The 21281-nt window shown below is 38.0% G+C and overlaps 7 protein-coding genes across 7 annotated transcripts; 3 read left to right on the forward strand and 4 right to left on the reverse strand.

The window, feature by feature from the left end:
- Positions 1-539: 539 nt before the first annotated feature.
- PHYBLDRAFT_159006 (hypothetical protein) lies at positions 540-1655 on the reverse strand. Its single transcript, XM_018433898.1, has 3 exons — positions 1533-1655; positions 1306-1455; positions 540-1182 (listed from the first exon to the last, which is right to left on the reverse strand). The coding sequence occupies exons 1-3, from the start codon at positions 1608-1610 to the stop codon at positions 1120-1122; spliced, it is 291 nt and encodes a 96-aa protein (XP_018290875.1). The 5' UTR covers positions 1611-1655; the 3' UTR covers positions 540-1119.
- Positions 1656-2421: 766 nt separating this feature from the next.
- Positions 2422-3336, forward strand: PHYBLDRAFT_113395 (hypothetical protein; the record flags this gene model as incomplete). Its single annotated transcript, XM_018428341.1, has 3 exons — positions 2422-2530; positions 2668-2861; positions 2983-3336. The coding sequence occupies 3 exons, from the start codon at positions 2422-2424 to the stop codon at positions 3334-3336; spliced, it is 657 nt and encodes a 218-aa protein (XP_018290876.1).
- Positions 3337-3834: 498 nt separating this feature from the next.
- Positions 3835-5381, reverse strand: PHYBLDRAFT_169097 (hypothetical protein; the record flags this gene model as incomplete). Its single annotated transcript, XM_018436006.1, has 2 exons — positions 3835-5013; positions 5280-5381. The coding sequence occupies 2 exons, from the start codon at positions 5379-5381 to the stop codon at positions 3835-3837; spliced, it is 1281 nt and encodes a 426-aa protein (XP_018290877.1).
- A 245-nt stretch (positions 5382-5626) lies between these two features.
- On the reverse strand, positions 5627-6481 carry PHYBLDRAFT_187200 (C2H2-type zinc finger transcription factor; the record flags this gene model as incomplete). Its single annotated transcript, XM_018439346.1, has 4 exons — positions 5627-5800; positions 5910-6012; positions 6206-6391; positions 6474-6481. 4 exons carry the CDS (start codon positions 6479-6481, stop codon positions 5687-5689), a joined length of 411 nt encoding a protein of 136 aa, XP_018290878.1. The 3' UTR covers positions 5627-5686.
- A 354-nt stretch (positions 6482-6835) lies between these two features.
- PHYBLDRAFT_113448 (hypothetical protein) lies at positions 6836-8786 on the forward strand (the record flags this gene model as incomplete). The annotated part of the gene is made up of 7 exons (XM_018428343.1): positions 6836-7084; positions 7292-7460; positions 7623-7734; positions 7893-8035; positions 8194-8293; positions 8385-8526; positions 8607-8786. 7 exons carry the CDS (start codon positions 6836-6838, stop codon positions 8784-8786), a joined length of 1095 nt encoding a protein of 364 aa, XP_018290879.1.
- A 1286-nt stretch (positions 8787-10072) lies between these two features.
- PHYBLDRAFT_146160 (hypothetical protein) lies at positions 10073-10342 on the forward strand (the record flags this gene model as incomplete). The annotated part of the gene is made up of 2 exons (XM_018431598.1): positions 10073-10090; positions 10184-10342. 2 exons carry the CDS (start codon positions 10073-10075, stop codon positions 10340-10342), a joined length of 177 nt encoding a protein of 58 aa, XP_018290880.1.
- Positions 10343-11645: 1303 nt separating this feature from the next.
- On the reverse strand, positions 11646-13342 carry PHYBLDRAFT_146161 (Homeodomain-like DNA binding domain-containing transcription factor; the record flags this gene model as incomplete). The annotated part of the gene is made up of 2 exons (XM_018431599.1): positions 11646-11738; positions 11804-13342. 2 exons carry the CDS (start codon positions 13340-13342, stop codon positions 11646-11648), a joined length of 1632 nt encoding a protein of 543 aa, XP_018290881.1.
- Positions 13343-21281: the final 7939 nt, after the last annotated feature.

Here is a 21281-nt window from a genome sequence, read left to right on the forward strand (position 1 = left end):
ATATATATATATAGAGAGAGAGAGAGAGAGAAAGGGAGAAGGAGAAGGAGATAAAAAAAAGTACCTTGTTCCTTTTCTTTAAAGAAGTTAAAAAAAGTTAAAGAAGTTAAAGAAGAAGAAGAAGAGGTTAATTTTTTTTTGTTAGTTGGTTGATTGTTTCTTTGTCTCTCTGTGTATATTTTTTTTATTACTCTGTTTTTTTTTGTCAAGGATGTGTTCACGAATAAGGTAATAATTGAGGATCTATATAAAATAATATGAGAAAAGGGGAGAGATGGGATGAATATTTTGGTGAAAGAAAGAAGAAGGGAAAAAAAAGAGAGTTTGGATCTCAGTACATCCCTTTCACGGAAGGTGACACGGTTAGAGAGCAAATGAAAAGGGAGCAAAATAGTAATAGTAATAGTAATAGTAATAGTAATAGTGAAAGACAAAGACAAAGAGAGAGAGAGAGAGAGGGAAATAATTGGATATTGAAGCCCCAAGATCTCAGTTGTATGCAGTGGAAATAAACACGAAAAGATACACCAATTAAAATTAAAGCAAGTCAGTGGAAGCACACACACACACACCTATATATAATATATATATAGAAAGTGAGTTATTTAATTACGGAATTTTAGTATCAATTTTTCTTTTTCTTTACTCTTGAAGATAATGAAAATACAGAATCAGTAAGAGAAACATAAACATGATTTGAAAATGTGTAGTGTGAAATGGTGTGAAATGGTGTAGAATATTGTTTGTGTAATGTATAAATATGTGTGTAGTGAGTGAGTGAGTGAGTGAGTGAGTGGTGTGTGCGAGCGCTTTGTATTCAATATTGTAATATATAAAATATAATATAAATATAAATATAAATATAAATATATATAAATTTGTGATAGATAGAAAGAGAAAAATGAAAAAAAAGACAGGCAGACAGATAGACAGAGAGAGCCTCTTCTTCTTCTTCTTCTTCTTCTTCTACTACTACTTCTTCTTCTTGTTGTTGTTGTTGTTTGTAGATGTGGGTGTGGACGTGTGTTTAAGTGTGTAGGTCTGTAGAGTTAATTCCTTTTTGGTTTGATTTGGTTTGGTTTGGGGAGTGATAAATACATAGTGGTCTTCCTATTGTACTTAAAGACAACCACCCAACTGCTCAACCCAAACATCAATGCAATCACCATCATCCATATCAAGCTAAATACACACACACACACACAGAAAATAATATAAACAGAGATCAGCATATAATTCCCAAGGTGGGTTATCTTTGTAGACTACTCAATCTACCACTAATAATATTGGAGGTTTGGATATTACCTGTTCAGGTGTGTTCTCTGGGAGGACACGGCTGCCATCATACAAGAATCTTACTGAGCCAGGGGCCTTTCCTTGTCTATCAAGATACGCGTCCATCAATTTCTTCAAAGGAGTGGCTCTCTTAATCTTGAAGAATACTTCGCTCTTATCCTGTTGATTGAAGTGGATGGATTAAACATTGGTCACATTACATTTACTGTTTGATTCTCTTTTGTGGTTTAACTTACACTTCCAACCACCTTGAGGTTAATGTGCTCATTCACAGCAGCTCCTTCCTTCTTCTCGGGTTTTCCTGCGTCTGCCATTTTGATGTAGATATAATTTATGTGTGTACGTGTGTGAGAGAAAGATAGAAAGAGAGAAAGAGATGTGGAGATTAAAATGCCTTGGATTTGTGTATATTTTTTTGATGTTATTTTATTTCTATTTATTTTGATTTTTTTTTGAATCAGCTGCTGACGTTGGTGGCCTAGTTTCCTGCTCTTTTCTTTTTAATCTTCAAAAACTTTCTACCTCTCTCCCTTTTTTCTCCCTCTCTCGCTGTCTCTCTCTCTCTCTGCCTTCAAATTATATATGTGACTACTCTTTTGACATGTCTCTCTCTCTCTCTCTTTTGTTTCTTGCTTCCTTCTTTCTTTCTTTCTTTTTCTTGCGTCGACTGTTATACCTAATGTTGAGTCGATTCCTGAGACCAACTACCAGAGCAAGTCTCTTTTAGATAATTCCAATATATATATATCTGTGTATTGAATTTTTTTTATTTTTTTTTTATTTTTTCTTTATTAATATGTACCCACACACACACACAATATATATATATATATGTATATAAATAAATATATAAATTTGTGTTAAAAATCATTATAGGTTCGCCCTATGTTTGGTTTGCACAATTGTGCTCAGCCTAGATGGTTATCTACTGCTGCTACTAATAACCAAAGCCCACACGAACCAAAGGTTAGAATATTATTTTTACATTATACAAATGTATATATATTTATATATTAAATAATATTAAATTGGATTGGATTGGATTACATTGCATTGAATTGCATTGCATTGATAAATAAATAAATAAATAAATAAATAAATAAATAAATATAAATATAAATATAAATGTTTTCTGGGCAGAGATTCACTTGGAAAGCAGCTGGGCTATTTGTGGCTACTGGCGTGGGTCTGGCAGTGTATTTCAAGAATGAAAAAGAACGCGTGACAAAAGAACGTAAGATAAATATATAAATTTATATGTATATTATATATATTCTACCTATAAATTACACGTACACAAAGATTAGATCAAATTCAGCTTATATTTTGTTCAACCGACACCTTCAAAAACACACCCACAAAAACAAACAGGTAAAAAGAAGGAGTATGAAGCCAATCGATCTTTTGGAAAACCAAACATTGGCGGTCCATTCACATTGATTAATGCTGCCACCGAAAAGCCATTCAAGGACACTGATCTTCATGGCCAATTCCACTTGATCTATTTTGGGTTTACGCATTGTCCTGATATCTGTCCCGAAGAACTCGACAAGATGTCTGATGTTGTTGATATCCTAGGTAAGAAATACAAGATAGAATATATATATATATATATATGTGTGTGTGTGTGTGTTATAATATACCTATACCTATACCCATATCTACACCACAGCATCAGAAGAAAAGATTCCCGGAAGCAAAAAGGAAGACTTGCCTGTCGTACCGGTTTTTATTACCTGTGATCCTCGACGAGACACACCTGCGATTGTCAGAGAGTATGTCAAAGATTTTCATCCAGCCATGGTGGGATTGACCGGAGACATCGACACGATCAAAAGGGTGGCCAAGTCGTATAGAGTCTATATATCAATTCCAGATGAAGAGGATGATTATCTGGTCGATCATTCAATCTTCTTTTATTTGATGGATCCTCAGGGTGAGTTTGTAGACTGTTACGCCAGAGACAAAACGCCTGAGGAAATTGTGGAGAGTTTCAAGACATATAAACAAGAATACCTTGAACGAGGTGGGACAAAATAGATTAGAAAAAAAAACACGCACATTATGTTTGCTTTATAGATAGAAACCCCATAATAATAATAATAACAATACTATTACTATTACTATTTTCACATTCATAAATCTTAAATCTTAAATCATAAATCATAAATAAAATATAAAGTCAATTCTTTGAATTCGTGCAAGTGATTTTGGTTTATTAGAAGAAGAAGAAAAGAAATGTAGAATGTGTATAGAAAGAAAGAAATAAAAACTCTGTCGTGCCAGCAAGACCAGAAAAAAGAAGAAAGTGAAATAAAAGAAGGGGAATAAGAAATGTAAGAGAAGTGACAGTGCCAGACAGCCATGAATGAGAGGGTATAAAGAGAAAGAAGAAAAAAAAAGAAGAAGCGTATATTTGAATTTGACTTTGACTTTGTATCTGAGGGTTGGAAGGGGGGTTGTGTTTGGGATTTATATGTATGTGTGTATGTGCTAATTTTTTTTGTATGTGTAAAATAAAGAGAGTAAGTACTCGGTTCAATCGTGATTGTCGTGCTCAATGGACCCAATAGAACTCGGTGAAGAAGGAAAGTAGATGAGCGATGGAGTGCGCGCCTTGAGGTTTGCTGACGATGGGGGTGTGTTGGTATTTTCGGGAATGATATGAAGGCTGGTGTCTTCGAGCAGGTGTCTTCGTACGACTTCCTGCTCGTCTAGTGTAGATCTACGGCGGAGACTTGTGTCATTGATTGAAAAGTCATTGTCGTAGGATGGTTTGTCGCGTCCAAATGATGAAATGGTGGTATCGGATGTCCGTCTTCCTTCCAGAGCAAGCATGGCTTCCTGTCGAGAAACATCTCGGTCGAATGAGATCAGTCCTCTCTCTTGCCAGGCCACATCAGTCACAGAAGAGTGATCGCTGAGGGCCAGCAAGAGCCGGCCATCATCGGGAACCGTCTGAGGAGAGCGGCGTCTGCGGCGTTCGATAAGCGAAAGACGGCTGCTCGCTCTATTGACGAAAAAGTCGTTATGATTGCTGAGATCGGATTGTCTGATGCTACCGAGAGTTCCGCTACGAAAGGGCGTCATTGGATCCGACCTGCGGTTGCTGCCAAGTCCAGGTCTAGAGACGCTTTGGCTGGTGTATGTACTTGACCTGTCCTCGCTATCATTGGACAAGGTTGATGCGTGAGAGAGTGTGGAGTGCTGTTCCACGTCTAGGGACAGTCTGAGTACACAAGGTCGGCTGGCCATGGTGCGCGGACGTTGGATAGGCACAGCCACATGGACGGTTGCTAGGTCGCCGAGCTGCATACTCTGGATACGATTCTTCCTTGACATCGTGTGCCGTGGTGGAGGCGATAGTGATGACAGCGTTGGAAGCACCTTTGTAGGTGATTCATACAGTCTATCTATAGTCGGCTGTTCCAGGGTCTGGTCGTCATCTTCAGGAGGGGGAGGATGCGGCTTACTTTTGCTACTGTACGACAATCGTCTCGGCAACTCGGCATCGACCTGTCTGACCTGGGTGCTACTCTGACGTCGGATATCTGGCTTGGGTTTTGGTCGTCTGAGCTTATTGAGTAGAGAAATAGACTGTGTCCAGCGCGAGAAACGCTTGAGTCTACTTGGTTTGTCTGATGAGGTAGAGGTGGTTGGGGAATGAGATGCTAAATCACACAATGCATTTGTCATGAGCAATCCTAACAGATAAGACTGCCTCAATAGAAAACAATGTAAAAAAAGGAAGCTAAATGAGGCAGACAAGAAATGGTTGTCGTGAAAAGGATAAAAGGAAATCAAGATAATAAGAATACAAAGAGAAGAAAATAAATGAAAGAAGAAGAAGAAGAATAATAATAAGTAGTAGTAGTAGAAAAGAGTAAAAGAAAGAGAGAGGGAAAGAGAGAGGGAAAGAGGGAAGCAGATACTCTAAACAAGGAAGAGTGACAAGTGAAAGCTGAATGGCTTATAATCTATACATGTGTTGCAAGGCACCAGCCAATCACATTCTCATTTGAAAAGACAGAATCTCGTGGGTACACCACCACGTTCAAGATCGCTTCGGAACTCGGGCTTAACATTTTGACTACACTATCCCTAGTTACACACAAACAGGGAAACATATCGACAGAAAGAGACACACTTGGAGACACACTTGGAGACACACTTTGAGACACACGCACGCACAGATGTAAGCACAGACATACAAACACACTTCTATAATATTTTCTCTATTTTTATTTTATTTTATTTCATTTCATTTCATTTCTTACAAAAAAAAAATAACATATACAAATATATATATATAAAAATATATATACACATTAATCACTTTTTCACACACACTCGCTTTTTAATATATAATATATATATATATTTCAACTCTCTATAGTTCCATCTTAACATCGTCCATTTTTACATCTTCCACCTTTGAATCAGTCAAAGAACGACCACCTCTCTTGCCATTGTCTGTCCCACTCATTCCTGCAGCAGCATTGGCCTTGATTTTTTTTTGAAATAGTAGTAAAAGGTCATTAGTATAATTGTTTAGTAAAAACCAACAGCTAATAAATTATATGCATACACATATATCTATTTATTGCTCTTACCTCTGCTTGAGTATAAGGTTCTTCCTGGACCTTCTTTACTCGTCGCTTGTGAAGCTTGCCCTTGAGGTGAACCGTTAATGCATCGGAAGTAACAAAATGACGACTAGAACCAATAATAATAATAACAATGGGATTAAATCAATGATAATAGTAGAGATAAAAACAACCTTTTATCAAATTCAATATTATCCCAAATCATATATAGAATACAAAAAGAATAGTAGTTGTAGTAGATCTACTACCACTCTTCTTCTTTTCTCTCTCTTTTCCCTTATTCTTCTGTCTGTTTTACTTACGCGCACTCGATACAATAGTTCTGTCCTAATCCTGGCTTGTCAGGATCCTCTTCCTGATTCTTCAACTTGTCAGCATTTTCAGGCTTAATGTCATCGTGGATCTGATCAAGATCTCGAGTGTAATTACGAGTACGATATTTGCGATAATTGTCACGAATGCTGTGATGAGTGCGCGATCGTCGAAGTCTAGTGTACAATGTCGTTGTTTAAGTATACTTGATACTTTTTTGGAATCCATGGCTGCAATTATCCATTCTGTATTTTGTACCTTCCCATTGTTGATGTGTGTGTATGTGGTGTATATTATTATTATTATTTTTTCTTAAAAAATATATAAAAAAAAATATTTAACTTGCCGCTTTCTCTCTCTCTCTCTTTTTTTCTCCCCCTTTTTTTTGACTTTTTATTTCTTCCTAAAAAGGAAATCGGCGTCACAAAAATGCAAGCCAAAACAGCCAGAAACCTACTCTCAGTGGCTGAGTGTGGACTCCTTTTATTTTGTAGAAGCCAAGAGACAGTCTTTTCTATAAATATATTTATTATATATATATATAGAAAAGATATATAAAGATATATAAAAATATATTCTGTAATTAGGAAAATTTATTATTTAGTATTGATTTCACAGCAATGGAGAGATCTCGAGATGTATTTGTCGATCAAGACATTGACTTTAGCACTCTTATTCAGAATGAACAACTTCTTCGCGGACTAGAACATTCGGGTTATGCACGACCCTCGCCTATTCAACTTCAGGCTATTCCTTTGGGGCGCCTCGGAGTAGACTTGGTGGCTCAAGCCAAGTCAGGCACAGGAAAGACAGTAGTGTTTGGTGTAATTGCACTGGAGTCTATCAATCCTCTGATACCACAACCCCAAGTAAATAATACTTTTAATACTGATAATAATAAAGCAAATAGTTTCTTTTGAATTTTTCTTTTATTTTATTTTTTGAATAAATGAGTGAATATAGTCTTTCTTTTATGTGGGTGTGGGTGTGAGTGGGTAGGTATGATTTTGTGTACGGGTGTGTATGTGTATATATGCGTATGTGCGTTTGCGTATCTAAAATCAGTTATCCTTCAGGCTCTTATCGTAGCCCCGACGCGCGAGATCGCCATCCAGATTCGAGATGTATTGCGAAATCTAGGAAAATATATTGAAGGATTCCAGTGTGAAGCCCTCATCGGTGGACTTTCCACTCAAGGAGATTACACAAAGCTAAAGAATAGCCAAGTGCTTGTAGGAACACCAGGTAAGCCTAAATTTTTTTCTGCCTCATTTTTCTTCCTTTTCTATATATTTAAAATTAATTATAATGATATTTATAATGATGATGCTAATATTAATGTTAATATTAATATTAATATTAACATTAAATATAATTCAATATATTCTGTGTTCGGTGTACGCTTAGGCAGGTTAATGGCCTTGTTGGACTCTAAGCGACTCAACCCAAAGACAATTAAACTCATGGTACTTGACGAAGCTGACAAATTGATGAGCGAGGCATTTCAACCCCAAATCAAGTAAGTTAACCTGGTACTTTCTTCTTTTATAGAGAGCACAGAATAAATGACTGATAATTTCATTTTCATTTTCATTTTCATTTTCATATTCATATTCATATTCATTTTTTATTTAAAAATACTAATAATGATAACAATAATCTATATTATCTTTGAAGCTTCATATTTCGTAAATTGCCTGCTACAAAACAATGTATTGCATTCTCTGCCACATTTACAGACAACCTACTCGAATCACTTGGAACTCTAATGAAGTCTCCCCAAAAGGTGCGCTTAACCGAAACTGTGCCTACTTTGGATGGTAAGCAAAATAAATAAATAAATAAATAAATAAAAATTAAAATATAGTACTCGTTTTTTAAAGCGGATACTCATATTTACACATTTTTTTTTCAGAGGTTCAACAATATTACAAACAAGTCATTATCCCCAAGGAAATATCCCAAAACGAAGCATTAGCTATCCTTAGGTCGTATGAGGCCAAATTTGAGGCAGTGGGTGATGTACTCAGCAAAATCCCATTTTACCAGGCCATGATTTTTGTTAACAGTGTTCCAAGGTGAGAAACATACAAAGACCCAAAGTAGTTTTTGTTTTTGTTTTGTTTCTTGTTAAGTAACCTCTCTCTCTCTCTCTCTTTATTTCAAAAGGGCTATTGAACTTTCTGGTTGGTTGACTGAAATGGGGTGGAAGTCAGGACACATTAGCAGTAGTTTATCTCAAGAGCAGCGTATTTCTGTCATGGAAAATATGCGTGATTTCAAATTACGGGTTCTCGTGTGCAGCGACTTGGTAAGTCCAAGGATCGACTTGACCAATTTCTATTTTGTGCCAAAAAAAAGAAGAAACTCAAATAAAAAATACTTGTTTAGATTGCACGTGGAATAGATATTGATCGGGTCAACCTGGTGGTCAACATTGATTATCCGTGGGAAATAGAAACCTATCTTCACCGTGTAGGAAGAACAGGACGTTTTGGTAAACAATACATGCTTATAAACCCAAAACTCATACGTTTTTATCAAGCAAAAAAAAAAAGGTGTGTATATTAAACACCATTATAACTATCCCATCACAGGCACATCAGGAATCGCCCTGAACTTGGTAGGTCCAGAAGATGAACTATTTTTGGACAGGTTGCGAGAGACAGGGATTGTAGTCAATCCATTGCCAGGTAACACCAAATACTAACAAGATGCGTTGTTGAATTGGTTACCCTTACACTGGACTCATGATCATGATGTTATTCGGTACATTTGTATTTGTATTCATATCTATATTATTATCCGATCGATTCATTTCACGATTTGCGTTTGACAGACAATGTGTCTTACAGTAATTACCGTAAGGAGTTGACCGAAAGCGAACAAGAAAGACTCGAACGTCATCAAAGCCAAAGAGCCAACAAACAAGTAATCAATCAATCAATTAATTAATTAATAAATAAATAAATATGGGCGTGAGAGATAATTAAAAGAAGAAGAAGTCCCCCAAAAAAAATTGAAAGAAAGATGGAACTGGCACTGGATATGCTTATATTTTGTTATATTTTTTTCAGGACGAACCTTTAGTATTCCAAAAGGTGGCCAAACGTCGAGCAGATAATAAAATCAAGTCCCAGGCCAGCAAACGGAACAAGACTCAGTCCAGTGTATCTTGTGCCAAAAAGTCCAGGGATCCCGTTTCCAGCCAAAATCCCGTTACTGCCAAGGTGCAAAGAAAAGAAGCAGTAAAAAAGGAAACAACCCGGGAGAAGATTGTCAAAAAGGTCGATTCTGTCAAGGCTCAAAAGGTGTCAAAGTCACAACAGAAACAACGTCCATTACCACCACCACAGATAATAATGCCAACACACGTATGGAATACAGTACAAACAGCACCACAAACGCAACCAGTACAACAAACGTATTCAACATTCACTCCACCCATGATGAGAGCTACCTCTACCACACACAATACAAACCACACCCACCAGCATCCTTTCCTTCCCACCATGGCGCCGCTATTTTTTCCTAACAAGGTTGTTTATGCATCACCAAAACATTTTACGCCTCCAGACCTGTATTTCTAATAGCTTTTTATATATAAAGCAAGACCTATATGTTTATTGATTTAATTGTGTCATGATCTTATAATAAAGATAAAAGATAATATTTTGCTTATAGACGCCAGATCTAAGAAGAGAAACCAATACAGATAAATCAAGATAGACGCATGATTTTTTTCCCTTTAAAACAAAGATCAATAAATCATCAAGTATTCAATTGAAAGAAGTTACAAAAAAAAACATATAAAAGACATTCAAGATCATCAAACACTTTTCTTTCTCATCACTAAAATGTCTAACAATCCACACGTACTGTATTACTTTATATCACAATATCACTTTACATTCCAGCCCTCACTCTATCACTCACTAACATATTTATTTGTATTTGTATATAAACAGGCTCAAAAATCCGGAGGCACCCATAAGTCTGGAGGAGCCAAATCCCAAATGACCCCAAAAGATGCAGCTCGTATCCAATCTCATTCTGACAGAACTGGGATCAACCAAGACTTCAAGAGCAGAGCCCAAAGTGCTGCTGACAAAAACGCCAATAAGTGAGGACAAGAAAAAAAAGGCCATCATTGGAATCTTTCTGTATACTTTCTTTCTTCTTTTCATATGAAAATTGTACGGTATTGAACCAGAAGAATAAGAAAAAAAATATTTGAAATTTGTTGATATGAAAAACCAATATTGTTTTACACAAAATAAAATTGAAACTGTTTTATTTCTTTTCTATGAAAAAAGTTGATAATAAGATAATATTAGTAGGTTTAGTTTGTTGTGCTGTTGATTTTTTTTTGGGATTTTACTTGGTTTATCGATCTTTGTGTTTCAAAACCGCTTATAAATTTATTTTTGTTTGTAAAGTTTGGCGGCAAGGATATTCATATAATAAATGAACTTGGCGGTAAAATATCTAATTATCTAATTATTGGGTGAATACACCAGAAATGAACAAGTAAATAACTATCCCTTTAAGCTTAATTTTCACAAGATCACAAAGAAAATAAAATAAAGGAGAAAGTTTAGTGAATAATTTACACGCGGTTAGATTGCTTTGGGAAAATTTCGAGGGATAGAGGGACAAAAGGAAAGAATAAAATAAGGAGAAGAAAAATGATTAAGAACAGAAATAGTATCCACATACACAAACATATTTATATTTATATTTATATGTACAATCTAGAGCCAAGTCTATTGGCCGATGGTATTGACGAAGTGTCAAGAATGCAAGGAGTATTTTATTTATTGATTTATTGATTTATTGTTGAATCGACCAACGAAATAAGCAGTAAAGTGTTATATAAAGAAGAAGAAGAGAAAGGGGAGGAGGAAGAGTAGAGAGAGAGAGCGAGTTTTTTTATTATTAAAAAAATAAGAAAAGTTTTAAATGTATAGATCAGATAATGGTAATGGTAATAGTAAGAATGCTATCAATAAAAAAAATATAAAGAAAATGTAAAGAAAAAAAAAGTGGTTTTGGTTTTGACATATGAACAGACTGGCCAATCGAGCATATGGGTTTGGGTTGGGTTGGGTTGAAGGGAGATAAATGTTGTGGGTAGATTGAAATGATAATAGTGCATAGAAAATATATAAAAAAAAAATTAAACAATATGAACAATATGAACAAGAAATCATGAAGAGGAAGAAAATAAGCAGAAGAAAATAAATAAATAAATAAATAAATAAAACAGTAGGAATGATCTTGGGTGTTTAGGCAAGTATTTTAGTTTAGCATAGGAAAGACATATAGAATATAAATAAATAATTGGAAAAATGAAATAAAAAATAAAATAAAAATGTTGATTTGGGCAAAGAAGTGGAATCACTGTGTTGATAATTTTGGTTTGTTAATTTAGGAAAGGACATTAGAGACGCCTGTCACGGGATTGTATGGTTGAAGATGATTGATCCAGTCAACAATAGGCTCAGATAATCTACGTAGAGTCTAAGAATAATAACAACAAATTAGATCAAAAGACATAAGAAAGTCAAGAAATTGTTAAGCTTTACCTCTTCTTCATTAAAAATCTTGCTGTGGACAGGATGTGAATGCCGTCTCTCGACTGGCAAGGAATCAAAACTGCGCTGTGGCTGGAACGATGTGTCGAGAAATGGCATTGCTCCTGATTGACTATTCCACACACTATCGGGACGGACATCACTACCAGAAGATGCTTGGGCTGGAAGGGTCTGGATCCAGCTATCAATCGAATTCGCACCGTAGTATTCATTGGCTTTGGCAGTTTCACCGAGATGGGTCTCATTGAAAAGACTGTTGATGTAGACAAGTGGATCTGAAGGGTTAGTCTGCTCCCCGAACAATTCCTGATCCTGAACAGGATACTCAAAGCTTGACAGGTCCAGGGGTTGATCAAGGTGTTTGTGTTTCTGGGAGTCAGACAATGTTGATAGTATCAAAGGCTGATCCATTACTGTCGACAAAGACACTACTCCTCCTACCAAATCTTGCTGTGGTTGAGTGTTAAAGACATCAACATAGCAAGATGGCTGATAGGGTGTCAATGGGGTCATCAATAGTTGCTGATTCTCAAATAAACCATCACCATTCTTTCCGTGCACACTGTATTCCTCATCATCTTCTTCATCATCATCACCAATGATTGTCGCACAGTCACTGTAGGGTTGCAGAGACAAGGGTCTTTCAATTGAGCTCTGGGGTGGAGTGTAGGCCGATTGAGAGGGCAGATAGCCCTGACCTTCGGCACCGACAGGAGAACCTCTTGATGGCGAATAGTGCGAGAGATCATTGATGGATGAAGATACTGAAATAGTCAAGTGCGATGCTCCACTGTGTTCCCTTTTAAGGGGCACGGCATAGGGTGGTGAGAACACATGGTGAGATTCTGTTTTGCTTTGCTCTCTGGACACATGGCTAGTACTTCTCAGGTGGTGTCGACGGTCCTGCTGTTGTTTCTGAAGCTTAGCCTTTGCACGGCGGTTCTGGAACCAGACCTGAACACCGCGAGGAGTCATGGAGAGTTGCTGAGCAAGCCAGCGACGAAGTGGTCCATTGGGTTTGGGAGTCTCCGAGAAAGTCTTTTCGAGCATCTTGAACTGAGAGCGTGATGTCCGTCTGCGATGCTTGATTTCAAATGGATCATAAAAAGCCGGTCTGAAGACATTCTGGTGGTGGTGTTCATGATGGTCATGGTGATGGCGGTGAGGAAGTTCTGATTCATTCGCACCTCCGAACAGAGACTCTCTAGAAGAATGAAGGTTGTGTTGATCGCAGTCGCACACTGGAGCATAAATGTTATCGCAATCACCCGACCCGTACTCGAGTGCAGATCCTTCTTCATATACCGGATATCCATAAAGATGGGCTTCGGGCGTATATGGCGAATAAGGTGATGCAGCAGCAAGAAACCGAGGCTGCCATTCGTTTGGATGGGTGTAGTTCGAGAAAGGTATCGGGTAGACCGAGTTAGCACTTTCTGGACTATCTTGGCATTGTTTTCGACAGTTCATATCATCGCAGTAGCAGCTTATGTCGTTGTTAAGATTGTCGTGATAAGTAGTTGATTGCATTATATGTTATTGTTGTTTTTCTTGGGATTTTTATTGTTGTTATTGTTGTTGACGGTGCTTTTATTTGAAAATGGCGCGTTGATCTTGTTTATCTGTTATGATAATTATAATAAAAAGTGTGGATGTGATGGGTTGGTTTACTGACAGGATAGAATGAATATTGTGGACGTAGATTTCATAAATATTATTTCTGGATAAGCCTTTGATATGCTTTGCATATGAAACGAGGTATAAATATATCTAGTCTTCGTTATCGTGTGTAGGTGTAATTGTGCACATATATATATATATATATATATATATATATATATATATGTATATGTATATGTATGTAAGTTTGAGTAAAATGTAAAAAAAAGGGTACAAGAGGAGTTACGAGTATACAGGGTAGGAATATTATATGCCTATATATAGAGCACGCTGTTGTATCTAGTCGGTTGTATGAAGGAAGAATGTATCTTAAATGGAGGGGGGGAGCTTTTTTTTTCTAGGTTTAAGTAAAGGAGTAAGTATGGTATAAATAGCTATAATAGCAGTTGAAAGATCGAAAGAAACGTATAATTCATAGTTTGATTTATGAGAAGCAAAAAAGAATATGAAAGATAGATATTATCAGGTGGATTTATGAGGAGATCAGTGAACCACGAGTATATAGAGACTGCACAAATAACAAAAACAAAAATGCAGCTTGGAAATAGTCAGGAAAATACCAAAAGATATAGATGTATAAATATAAATATAAAAATAAAAAATGTATAAAGACGAAAGGGTGATTACTATGCAAGAAAGGAATGCTAATGTTAGAAATAACAAGGGAACTGTAGAAAGTAAAAGAGAAAGAATAGAAAGGAGGGATCTGGGGGTTAAAGGCTAAGGATCGGAGGAAGGAGGAGGGGGGCATTTCTTTTCTTTTCTTTTTCTTTTTTTTTGTTTTTGTCTTGCTGGGAGCGATGGTCTTCGCTTGGGGGGAATGTCGATTCGGTTATGATGAAGTAGAGCGGGGAGACATCCCATTCGACGACAACCTCATCCTCATAAAGAGGTTCCCAAAAAGGGGTTGTATGTGTGTGGAAAAGTTAGGAGAAAATAGGGTGGCAATTGTTGAATGAAAAAAGAAAAAAGATATGCTTCTCAGGTTCATCTCAAGGTTACAAGGGTAAAGCAAGTACTATGTATTCAAGCTTATAATGCTGTACTTTTCCGACCATTCACAGGTTTCATTCCTATACCGGCCTTTTTGGTTAACATGGCGACTTTATTAAGTAGATCACAACCTCTCTAACCACCGGCCCTTGCTTCCTTTTGAAAGATTTGTTCCCGGAGGACCAACGGATAGGTTAGCTCCCACACCCTTCACCCTTTACATTTGTTTTTATCTACAGACAGGGTATCTAACAGCGTGTGTATCTAAATCAGGTAAGCACATTTGGAGCTCATATAGCAGAACTTTAATGAATATAATGAGCGAGAAAATAAAGAGAGGAAATGAAGGACAAAAAATTGGGATATAGGAGTTGGTATTACTTGCAAATAAATGAATACCAAAATAAAATATATAAAAAAAAATCCCAAAAGCGATTCTACCTACAGTCGGACACACTGTAAATTGTATTTCACCAAGTCAGATCTTAGGGCCTCCTGCATTTTATTTTACCTTGCACAAAGACAATATAGCTAACTGTTATGTCCGGTTGATAAGACAAACGAAAAAGAAGGGGAGATTTCAAGATATCAAAATCAAAGATATTTTATTTTATTTTTTCATTAACTGATTAAGATGAATATAGTAGTAAACCAAAAAAGCAGGAGATTTTATACATACACACACACATATATATATATAGAAATGCTTTTGTTGTGTGTGTAGTTTGTATATGACAGATGTCGAGAATATGGAGTTTATTCGGAGGTTCTTGAAAGGAGGAGAGGGGAGGGGGTGAAGAAGAATGAAATAGATACAAGAGTTGTCCATTGTCAACAAGAAATATTATGACTAAAGTTATACGCTTTCTAGATCCATCGGTTTATCTTATTTTATACTTGCTTCAATTCTTGATTAATGCAACTTGTCTTTATAACACATATTTTCTGCTGGTATGGATTTACCCTTATTCATGTATATGTTGACTACTTTTCGAGAAAGAAAGCACTCTTTTTATGCCATTTGATATAATCCATTCGTCCCTAAAATTCTCCGTTTTGCTTTAGACACTTGTGTGTATGTATTGGAAAAAGTCTATCTATTTGTTTATTTGGGGTCTAAAGTGCAGTCTAATTATGATACCGGGTCTGTGGTGTTAAAGGAGACTGAGTATATTTGAAAGGCAGCCTACAGCTTTTCATTTTCACCTTTTCAATACCTAAGAAGTATATTGGTTCTCGTTTTGGAGCCATTAAAGCCTATTCATTTCGTCAGGATACTTGGGTATTTCAATTCTGATTATTTCTCTTTTTTGTTGTTTTTCACTGATAAATTCCGGCATTTGGTTTATTGCGTTTATACAACTAACCAAGCGACAACTGTCAAGATATCATGAAATCCAAACCATTCAAAATTAATAAAGGGAGAAATTCTGACAGTCGAATATCATTTCTCGCCTTTGACATGCAAATTTGTGTATATATATATAGTGAATTTTATGGTTTATTAATTATAACAAAAAAAAGAGAGAGCAAGATCAGTGTAATAAATCATTAGAAATGTTATTTATACACATGCCTAGCTCTAAATTTCACTGTTCAAGAAATCCTCAAATATGTTTGTAAATTCACAAGATGTACCTACACATGCCTTCTTTTCCTTCTTCTTTTTTTCACAAAAGACTCTTGGCTATTTGCTTGCTCATTTATTTATTTTGCAGTGATAGTATTGTGAATAGAAATTCTGATCAAATAAGTATAATAAAGATAATATATATATATATATATATATATATATATAAAAGGAATTAAAAAAAATCTAATATTTCGCGCCTTTTCGTTAATTTTAAATAAATACATGTATACATATGTTTGTATGTATATATCTCCATCTTGGGTCTGGACTAGATTCTCTCTGTGCTTTCTTTATCTATTGTGTATCATCATTGAGTCAAGTATATCATTCCCCTGATGAGATCTTGAAGTAACCAAAGGGGGTAGTAAGATCATCTTTGTAGCTCATGTAAAATGAACAGGGGCGTTTCCTAATTTTCCTTTTGGTCTTCCCTGCAGATACTTTTTTTTCCTGAAGAATGGATAATAATTCTATTGGCAATTCTAATATATATATATATATCCCCTTAATAATCCCTTGTCTATCCCTTCATATGGCTTTCTCAGTCTTTTTATGACAATCCTTATCAAGGTACTTGAGAAATAATAAAACAAAACAACAACAAAAATACCCCTTGTACCTATACGACAGTAGCAACCTTTTCTTTTTTTTTTAAAAAAAAAAAGGATGCCCTCGGATTAAATCCAAAAACCATTTGAATCAGGTACACCCAACATCGTAGAACATAATCCGTATCATTCCATTTTCTTTTTCTTGCTTTACTTACAATGCCATTTTTTTTATCTAACCAAAGCTTCTTGGTTTGGTGAATACCACTCCCTTTTTAAGAAAGAAAGAAAGAAAAAAACAACAACAACCCCCTTTACTTGGTTCCCTCCTCCCACTTCAAGAAAAATCACTTAATATCGCTGAATTTAGTATTAATGATCGGTCATGTATTTTGGTTTTGAATGAAATGAATGTTTTGTTGTGAATTATTATAAAAATGCTTTATTCCTTAGTCTGTAAAGTCAAGTGGCGCGTGTAGGCTTTTTAAAGTATGTGGTCTTACCTACACATAAACTTCCACTTATTGACCTCTACGGCGCCAGACATCTTCTCTAGGTGCATCGGAACCAGCGGATTGACCGGCAGTTCTGCGAGATGGTGGCACATAGGCTCCACCACTTCTGGGAAGAGGCGAACCGGAACCAGCGCCAGAGCCAGACCCAGAGCCAGAATCACCAGAAGGACGGGAACCTCCACGGCGCCAGACATCTTCTTTGGGTGCCTCGGAGCTAGCAGTCTGGCCAGTAGTTCTGCGAGATGGTGGTACATATGCTCCACCACTTCTGGGAAGAGGCGAACCGGAACCTCTTGCACCAGGAGAAACGTATGTGGCTCCAACAGGCTTGGAGGCCAATTTACGCTCAATCTCAGCTTCCTTTTCAGCCTGTTTGCGAGCAATCTCATCGCGCTTCTTGGCAAACTCTTCCTCCTCCTCTCTAGCCTTGGCAAGACGGGCCTGCTTCTCGGCCTCCTTCTTTTCATTTTCAGCACGAAGTCTCTCCTCCTCTTCTTCTCTTCTAAGACGCTCAGCCTCTTCAGCCTTGCGAGCCTTAGCGATCTCCTCCTTTGTAGCGCGGTAAAGGGCAATTCTTTCCTTCTTCTCCTTTTCGATAATAGCTTCGATCTCACGACGCTGGGCATCGATAGCCTCTCTATGTTCGGACTCGAGCCTCTGCTTGTATGTCGTGTAATCACCCAAAATGCGGTTGAGACGCTTCTTGAGTTCCATACCCTTTGCATGTTGTGTCTTGGCAGCAATAAGCTCGGCCTTGCGAGCAGCCTCATAGTAGGCCAGATCAGCCTTCTGCTGCTTCTCGTAATCCTTGTGGAGCAGGGGAATCTCTTCCTTGCGGAAGGCACGCTCAGTATGATCAAGACGCTTGTTAATGCTCTTGAGACGGTCATTCATCTCGCGCTGCTCAGTCTGAAGTCTGGAGACCTTAAGATCGAGAAGAGCCTTGACGTCAGAACCCTCGATTTCCTCGGGCTTCAGCTCAAGACCGGTCTTGAGACTGATTTCCTCAGCAATACGCTTAGCCTGATCACGCTGGATCTCTTCCTTGACGCGCTGGAGACGCTCGTCCTCGCGACGACGGAGCTCTTCCTCGACACGCTTCTTTTCAGCATCAGCCTTCTTCTGTGCTGCTGCTGCCTTTTCTTGTGCGGCGATCTTCTCAAGACGAGCAAGTTCTGTCTCAACAACCTCCTTGCGGTGCTCGATAGTGTTCTTTCTGGCAAGAGTCTCCTGGTGTTCCTTCTCGGCACCAGAAATGGCACGCTCGACAGCTTCCTGCTTGGATTTGATTGCTGCCTCCTTAATAGAGGGGTCAATCATTTGAACAACAGCATGCAGGCTCACACCAAGACGGGAGAGCTGAGTGCGCATGAGGTCAGAGGGCGAGGACTGAAGCTGCTTGCCCTCAGTAACGGTGCTCTTTGGTGAGGCGAAAAGATCGGTCTCGAAGATCAAACTCTGGGAAACGTGGTCGATGCGAATGTTCAATTCTCCACGCTTGCAGCCGTTCATGATGAACTTTTCGATGGTGGCAGCATCATAGTTGTAAGGAGAGGGGAAGGATGCGAGCTTAAGAACAAAGTCAAGCTTTACGGTGGTATAGACTTGGGAGAGCTGCTGCAAAAGACGTGTGAGGATGACTTGGTGAAGGGGACGGACGTATTTGACAAGTTCGGGGTCCTCGGAGAGCTTCGTCATAATGGGGTTGATCTTTTTGCAGATCGACAAGGGGTGGAACTGGACCTCGAGGATGTTATAAAGGTCACGGATCTCAGGGCGAACACGGGCCAAAATATTCTTGTTCAAGGCCTCCTTCAAGAGACCTGTGCGTGTGGGGTGTTGGGGAAGACCCATCAACATCGACAGACGGTTGAGCTTCAACATGCGGTGTTCATCAGCCTCGACGTATCCAGGACGGGTCTTGGTGGTAGTAATGATAGGAATGGCAAGAGCAGAAAGAAGGACGACAGAAGCCATGCGTGACTGTTCATCGTCGGCCAAATTCTTGTTGATAGCTCTCTCGATTGTGGAGAACTTGTTCCAGGCGGCGGAATGGAAGAGGTAGTTCTCACTGACCATGAAGATCTTTGTGAGCTTGCTGTAGTAGTTTGCCATCATTGCGGGCTTGGGAGGGCGCTTGGAAGTGGTCAAGAGAGTGTAGATATCTTCGACTGACTTAAATGCCTCCTGCCACAACTCAAGTTCGACAGCGGCATTGAGTTGGTTGAAACGAACTTCGAGGTATTGCTGAAGAGTCTCGGGATCGTTAAGGTTGATTGAGTGGGGTTGATGAGAGTATTTGGAGACGTTCTGGAAATGGTTTCTCAAGATCTCGCAAAGGCGACGGAATTCGGTCTTGCGAGCGTAGGTCAAGCAGAAAGTGAAAGCGTTGTTTGAAACTGTGTGGTACAAGGTTTCGAGACGTGCGTTGTTACGAAGCAAGTCGAGAACGGTTCTGTAAACTTCCCACAAGAATTTCAACCAAGGTGTTACTACAGCACGATCGGTTCTGTCCTTGTTCTGCTCGCCACTGACGGTGCTAAGCATGATAGATTCGGGAGTTTCAGATGCTTCGAGATCGTCAATAGATTCGACAGCAATAAGGTCAGCCTTGGCACGGGCCTCGGCAACCTTTTGCTCAGAGAGCTCGAGAAGCTTGTTGATGATGATCTGTGGCGTGCTTTAATTTTAGTAAATTTGTTGAATCGTACGTTGGATTATAACATCTCGTACCTCAATGCTGTTAACGCTGGTGTTTTGGGCAATGTTACGATATTGATGGAGACCTTCCTTGACCATGCGTCCCTGGCGAAGGTTAACACAGAGCTCAATGTACTTGAGCATCATTGGCTCCATGACATTAAGAGGGCTGCTGCGGGAACGCTTTGAGAGGATCACCTCATTGAGGGCCTGCAATGCAGCGGCTTCCTGGCCTTGAGCAACGAGCTCTATAAATTATAATTAATTAATCCATCCATTGGCCATATATTTGAGGTTTTTGCGGTACCTTCGGCTCTCTTAAGAACATTATCAGGCTTTGCTGCGTAAAATGGAGCCATAGTGTGTATGGATATGCTAGTTTAGACTTCTTTACGACACACTCAAAAGCAGTGTAGAATGGATGAAGAAAGGCGGATTGGGGAGGGGGTGCACGCCTTCCTCGGACTCCGATTGCCGGACCTCTACGTCAGAGACCGGCTAACCATAGTGGAATAAAAAAAGAGAGATAAAAAAAGAAATCTGGTGCAAGTTTGCGCGTGCTTTGCATAATTATTCTTCAAAAAATTAAAGAACTTGAAATCTAAGCTAGCATGTTTTTTTGGGGTCTTTTGATTTGACAATTTTCCTTTTAAGAATAGCAAGTGTGATCACAACCAATATCAATCAATATAAAACAATGAAACAAAATACAAAATAACTATGGTGATTAAGTAGTAAGTCTCCCGTATTAGAAGGAGAACCAACTATTTACTAGAGGAATTGTAAACTGAAAAAAAATTGTTTTCGTGGAATTTATTCCTTTAGTAACCATTGCAATGAATTAATTGTACAGGTGATTCTATGCACTGCATCTTCCAAGTGCTTCTTCTTTTCTTTTCTTTTCTTTTTTTTTGCATGCATCTGACGAGTAGTTAGCCTTATACTTCTTTAGGAGGTAAATTAAAGTGGATAGGTGGAGCATATACGTAGTTCTATGATATACAAAGAGTTTTGCATTCTTTGACTATTCGAATAAATGTGCAATGGTCTGATAAATATATCGAATGCCAGCTTTGTTTCTGACGTGATGTGGGCAAAATGGGGGGAGGTTCAAATCAGAGGGAGTGAGGCCGATGCTGATCATAATGCCTCTCCCCTGATTCAAATAGTTTGCAGCTCTTAGAATGGCACAAACTCTCGATTATAAGGAACCGTGGCGCCTTTGACCATCTTATGTTCCTTCTTCATCTTTTTCAGTGTTTGCTTTGTAAGACACCTTGATCTTTTTCTGGTTCCATGCTACTGGATTAATATTTCCTTAATATCCCGTGGCTAGTGTGATCCATTGATCCATTGATCCATTGATCTCGATCATATATAAATATAAATATAAATATAAA

Source organism: Phycomyces blakesleeanus (genome assembly GCF_001638985.1).
Source record: "Phycomyces blakesleeanus NRRL 1555(-) unplaced genomic scaffold PHYBLscaffold_12, whole genome shotgun sequence".
Taxonomy (NCBI): domain Eukaryota; kingdom Fungi; phylum Mucoromycota; class Mucoromycetes; order Mucorales; family Phycomycetaceae; genus Phycomyces; species Phycomyces blakesleeanus.

Bases quoted from the DNA above. Each gene is read 5' to 3' on its own strand.
- PHYBLDRAFT_159006 (XM_018433898.1), bottom strand. From the start codon at position 1,610: ATGGCAGACGCAGGAAAACCCGAGAAGAAGGAAGGAGCTGCTGTGAAT. The intron at 1,456-1,532 runs GTAAGTTAAACC...TTCAATCAACAG, and splicing joins ACCTCAAGGTGGTTGGAAGT to GATAAGAGCGAAGTATTCTT. The intron at 1,183-1,305 runs GTAATATCCAAA...GTGTGTATTTAG, and splicing joins CAGAGAACACACCTGAACAG to CTTGATATGGATGATGGTGA.